The sequence below is a fragment of the Miscanthus floridulus genome, chromosome 15, assembly GCF_019320115.1.
Source record: "Miscanthus floridulus cultivar M001 chromosome 15, ASM1932011v1, whole genome shotgun sequence".
Classification (NCBI taxonomy): Eukaryota; Viridiplantae; Streptophyta; class Magnoliopsida; order Poales; family Poaceae; genus Miscanthus; species Miscanthus floridulus.
In genome coordinates, this window is record NC_089594.1 from 58632924 (window position 1) to 58638729 (window position 5806).

Sequence of the window (5806 nt, forward strand, 5' to 3'; positions counted from 1 at the left end):
CAGGACCTAATTCAGTTGGTCTTTATTTGAAAAGGTATACAAAAACGTATTGGAAAAAGTCTACGTAACCCCCCAACTATTCACGGTGGACTACTTCACCCTCCCAAACTATAAAACCAGATTTTCTACCCCCTGAACTTTCAAAAATCGGTCAAATAACCCCTCAAGTGGTTTTGGACGATAGTTTTGCTACAGTGACGTTGATTTTGTCTTTGTCTTTTTTATTTATTTCCGCCGAATCTTTAAAAAATCATAGTAAATCACAGAAAAATCATAAAATAGAAAATCCAATTTTGTTGGACTCTACATGAGTAGATCTACACAGTGAACATATAATATGGTATATTTTAGTACAAATTTTTGTTGTATCTTTAGATCTATGCTTTTCTGTAATTAATTGGAATAATTCATAGCGGTAGCTTCTATGGTCTAATTATGGTGAAATTTTTATGGTGGACTAATTATTTTATGCTTGAACTATAGTAAAATTTTCATACTCATTAGATCATGTATAACTTAGTTATATATTTATTTAACTTAGTTATATATTTATTTAACAAGCAAAAACCAAAATAAATCTATAACTATGTTATACATGATCTAATGAGTATAAAATTTTTATACAGTTCAAGCATACAATAATTAGTCCACCATAAAAATTTCACCACAATTGGACCATAGAAGCTGCAACTATGAATTATTCCAATTAATTATAGAAAAGCATAGATATAAAGCTACAATAAAAGCTTTGTACTAAAGCATACCATATTATATGTTTATTGTGTAGATCTACTCACGTAGAGTCGAATAAAATTAAATTTTTCTATTTTATGATTTTTCTGTGATTTACTATTTTTTTTAAAGATTCAACAAAAATAAATAAAAAAAGACAAAACCACCGTCTCTGTAGCGAAACCATCGACCAAAACCGCTGGGGGGTGTTATGTGACCGGTTTTGAAAAATTCAGGGGTAGAAAATCTGGTTTTATAGTTTAAAGGGGTAAAGTAGTCCACCATGAATAGTTAGGGTTACGTAGACTTTTTCTAAAACATATAAGATTTTTTTAATCTAGATTCTTAAAATTCCTTTAGAACCAAACGAGTCAGTTGGCCTTTATCCAAAAAAGTTATATAAAAAGAGATTGGCCATAGGCCAATAGCCTAGATAATTTTTCATGTTTCTCTATCTCTCTTTCAATAATATTCTTGATTTTTTGTTCGCAAAAAAAAAATATTCTTGATTTTCACCGTCAATCACTTTCAGCATCACGGATGTTTTGATTATTTGGTAAAGAAATTCGGCTCAAACTCCTTCCATCATAACTTTTGATAGACAACATGTGGCGACCAAAGACAAAAATGTGCTCCATAATAGTACTATTTTGCAAAAAGGCAAAAGTGTTAGAGTCCAGGGGTCTAATCGTAAAAGCAAAGACGTTTGACTCCCGCACCCCGACGCAAGCAATCCACGCGGCGGCCGCCAACGCCGCCGTCCCCATGGTTTTCCAATTTCCATGCTCGGTTCCCAGCCGGCGATTCCATTTCAGTGTCCTCTCGAGACCTTGCGCGGTTGCGCCATCCCAGCTCAACGCTCCGTCGATGAACTGAATAGCTTGGCGGTTTAACCCTGTCGTGTGCGATGAGCTCCTCGCCGGTGGCCACCGCCGCTGCGTCGGCGGCCGTGGTGGCGCTGGCCGTCGCCAACCGCGTGCTCTACAAGCTCGCGCTCGTGCCGCTCAAGGCGTACCCCTTCTTCCTCGCCCAGCTCACCACCTTCGGGTAAGTAAGCCAAACCAAGTCCTCTTCTTCTTCCGCTGCTGGCCCAGCCGGCCGCGAGCTTGTTGTTCGACGAAATGCGGAGAAAACAATTTTCGGTGCGCTTGACGTGCCAGCTAGTTTCTTCGGATCCTGAATTGCGGTTCGTCGTTGTTTGCGCGTGCAGATACGTCGCCGTGTACTTCTCGATACTCTACGCGAGGTGCCGCTCGGGGGTGGTGACTAGAGACATGCTGGCGCTCCCCAAGCACCGGTTCGTCGCGATCGGTTTGCTGGAGGCACTTGGAGTCGCTTCTGGCATGTCTGCTGGAGGTAGTTTTGTTCACGCTCACTCTGAGAATGATGTGATTGATTTCTACAGATTGAATTGCATTTCTTGCTCGATCAGAAAAGAAGGGGCAAAATGGTTTGGTTTCATGCAGTTCTAGGTTCTAATTCAATTGTGTTAATTGGCTGTTATTTATGGATCTTGCAGCTATGCTACCAGGGCCTGCTATTCCTATACTGTCCCAGGTATATGTGCCCTCTGGTTTGTTTCTGTTGCAATCCGTTTTTTTTAAAACTCTGTTCAGTTATCTATGATGGTTCTTTGATCTGAGTTATTTCAGTTATTACTAAATTAAATTTTCCATGTTGTGCTGTAGTTTCTTTGTTAACGCAGGCAACAGTATTTTACTTCTGTAGTCACCCTGAGATTTTGGGAGGTTTTGGTTGATGCTTACTCTTACCAATTTCATCTGATTACTAGTGTTTAGACCTGCTATGATTCTACAATTATATGTGAAGTGAGATATTCCTTTGTATGTCTGCTGCAGTCATTCTTGGTGTGGCAGCTTACCTTCTCTGCCCTGCTTTTAGGGAGGACGTATTCAGCCAGACAAATCATTGGTTGCTTCCTAGTAATTTCTGGTGTGATTCTTGCTGTTGCAAGGTATGCCATTTGAAACATCTGCTTTATTTTTCTGGTTCTTGTGGCGCAATGTATATATTTGGAGAAAAAGGATGCGACACATGCACCTATACATCAGTAACATTTTACTAGTTTGCTAGAGAAGTGTTATTGTGCTATTATTGTACTAAGTTATTACTACCACATTGCTAAAGTTTAATAGATTGGTCATCACAAGATTTTTTACTTTTTAGTGGAGGGAATGAGGGCCATCTTCTTTCAGAAGTCAAGTTAATTTGGCCAGCGTTGATGGTGGCTTCGTCAGCATTTCAAGCTGGTGCATCTATTCTGAAGGTATAGTCGCTTTCTTTATCTCATATTGTTCATTTTTGCTTACTGGTGTTCTCAAATATGTTAATTGCGTATTACAGGAAGCAGTTTTCATTGATGGTGCAAAACGTCTTAAGGTTGAGGCATCTTTTCTCCATGGTGCTTTTATTTGTTCATTGGTACACATTGATTTATGAACTCATGGTCTATTGTTCGTAACATTAAATATTTGTGCAGGGGAAGCGGCCAGACATCTTTGTGGTCAATTCATTTGGATCTGGATTTCAGGTGATTTTAGAAATTGAACAGAGTTGGGCTGTTCTATTGCATACTTTCTTGGTTCATGCTTGACTGCAATTATTATGTCTTTAAACCTGGATTTAATACTGTATACTATGTAATATTTTTTCAGGCTCTTTTTGTCTTTCTGCTTCTTCCATTCCTTTCTAATTTGAGGGGAATTAAGTTTGCTGAGCTTCCTGCTTATTTAAATGGTGGTGCTGAGTGCTTCTTAAATGTTGCAGAAAGTCCAATTGGTAATGGTTCTTGCACAGAATTGTATGTTTCCAATTAGTGTATATGTATTCTTATTGTTAAATATGTGCAATTTTGTTAGCTGACTAGCAACTCATAAATGCTTATGAATTCTAACCGAGAGATTTATCTTTGGACTTCTGTGGAAATCTCGAGGAACTTTCAGTCTAATGAACTACTGAACTTTCTGACATTCTGATTTTAGGCCATGCTCTCTCTTTTGCTTTGGGAAAACCTGTTTGTGTATGTTACTCACCGGCTATTTTTCTTGCAGATTGCGGAGGTGCTCCATTCCTGCCTTTGCTTTTTATAGTGGTGAATATGGCATTCAATATCTCTCTCCTCAATTTGGTGAAGATGTCATCTGCCCTTGTGGCTTCCCTTACAGCAACATCAGCAGGTCCTTTATTGTTTTTTGCCCCTTGATTACCCCTCCTGCATTTTCATCTTCTTTCTTGGTGTTATGCCAGTGGGTAGACCAAACGGAAGGAATATAACCATACAGTATTAATTATGCTTGTTTTCAATTTTAGTGCCAATATCAATCTATATTCTTTCACTTCCTTTGCCCTACATCCCCCATGGCGCGGAATTAAGCATGTCTTTCATCATTGGTGCCGTGGTATTGCTGATGGGCCTGATTCTGTATAACCTTCCCCAATCGTCATTAAAACAACTGAAGGCTGATTGAAGGTAAAGTGACACACTGCCAGATGACTTAGCAGAAAATTTACTGATTGATATTTGTGGTGAAATTGATTTCCACCTGAACTATACGAAGGATGTGACACATTCAGATTTGTATTATGAATGTTATCAAAATGAAGATTTTCTATAGCGCAAGCAACATGTGTATGTAGTAGGGACATTTTTAATACTTAGTCTGCAAGTGTTATCTAAATGTGAGTTCAATGAGCTTTGTGCTTAGAATGATGCTTTGAGTTCAATGATTACATTGTGCTATGAATGATGATGTGCGTTCACAACAACAACAACAACAACAACAAAGCCTTTAAGTCCCAAATAAGTTGGGGTAGGCTAGAGTTGAAACCCAACAGAAACAATCAAGGTTCAGGCACGTGAATAGCTGTCTTACAAGCACTCCTATCTAAGGCTAAGTCTTTGGGTATATTCCATCCTTTCAAGTCTCCTTTTATTGCCTCTACCCAAGTCAACTTCGGTCTTCCTCTGCCTCTCTTCACGTTACTATCCTGACTTAGGATTCCACTACGCACCGGTGCATCTGGAGGTCTCCGTTGCACATGTCCAAACCATCTCAACCGGTATTGGGCAAGCTTTTCTTCAATTAGCGCTACCTCTAATCTCTCACATATATCATCGTTCCGAACTCGATCCCTTCTTGTATGCCCGCAAATCCAACGCAACATACGCATTTCCGCGACACTTAGCTGTTGAATATGTCGTCTTTTCGTAGGCCAACATTCTGCACCATACAACATAGCAGGTCTAATCGCCGTCCTATAAAACTTGCCTTTTAGCTTCTGTGGTACCCTTTTGTCACATAGGACACCAGACGCTTGCCACCACTTCATCCACCCTGCTTTGATTCTATGGCTAACATCTTCATCAATATCCCCGTCCCTCTATAGCATTGATCCTAAATATCGAAAGGTATCCATCCTAGGCACTACTTGACCTTCCAAACTAACATCTTCCTCCTCCCGAGTAGTAGTGCCGAAGTCACATCTCATATACTCAGTTTTAGTTCTACTAAGTCTAAAACCTTTGGACTCCAAAGTCTCCCGCCATAACTCCAGTTTCTGATTCACTCCTGTCCGGCTTTCATCAACTAGCACTACATCGTCCGCGAAAAGCATACACCAAGGGATGTCCCCTTGTATGTCCCTTGTGACCTCATCCATCACTAAAGCAAACAAATAAGGACGATGCTATCTTTCAATTACATTTAAGCTATGGACGATGCTATCTTTCCTAGTTTAACTGCTTAATCTAAACACATTATGCTCAATGTCAATGGCTGTTTTACTCGTCATAACAGTACATGCTTTCTTGATGCCTCTTGTCCTGGGTCCAATATTGTCATCACCTTTACTCTTCTATGGAAAAACTGTTTTTCTTTGCTGCAAGATTCAAGCACGAGGTAAAGGTGAAGGATAGTCCAGTGCCGAATCCTCATATAGGACATAAGTATGTGAGGAGCACACTGATACCAATTTTTTAAGTTCAGTGTAGGGTAGTGGTGGCTGGTGGTGGTGTTGTTGAGCCCGCTAGTACGCGGTACTGTAGCGAGAGCTG

The 5806-nt window shown here is 39.8% G+C and overlaps 1 protein-coding gene across 1 annotated transcript; it reads left to right on the forward strand.

The window, feature by feature from the left end:
• Positions 1-1438: 1438 nt before the first annotated feature.
• On the forward strand, positions 1439-4468 carry LOC136508448 (protein CLT2, chloroplastic-like). The gene is made up of 10 exons (XM_066503123.1): positions 1439-1779; positions 1943-2088; positions 2252-2289; positions 2592-2707; positions 2920-3019; positions 3097-3132; positions 3233-3283; positions 3408-3531; positions 3804-3929; positions 4063-4468. Exons 1-10 carry the CDS (start codon positions 1640-1642, stop codon positions 4218-4220), a joined length of 1035 nt encoding a protein of 344 aa, XP_066359220.1. The 5' UTR covers positions 1439-1639; the 3' UTR covers positions 4221-4468.
• Positions 4469-5806: the final 1338 nt, after the last annotated feature.

What these genes read in the sequence shown, in the direction of transcription:
- LOC136508448 (XM_066503123.1), top strand. Translation starts at nt 1,640, where the DNA reads ATGAGCTCCTCGCCGGTGGCCACCGCCGCTGCGTCGGCGGCCGTGGTG. An exon ending in TGTTGCAGAAAGTCCAATTG is followed by an intron (nt 3,532 to 3,803) that starts GTAATGGTTCTT and finishes TTTTTCTTGCAG; the next exon opens with ATTGCGGAGGTGCTCCATTC. An exon ending in CCTTACAGCAACATCAGCAG is followed by an intron (nt 3,930 to 4,062) that starts GTCCTTTATTGT and finishes TTTCAATTTTAG; the next exon opens with TGCCAATATCAATCTATATT.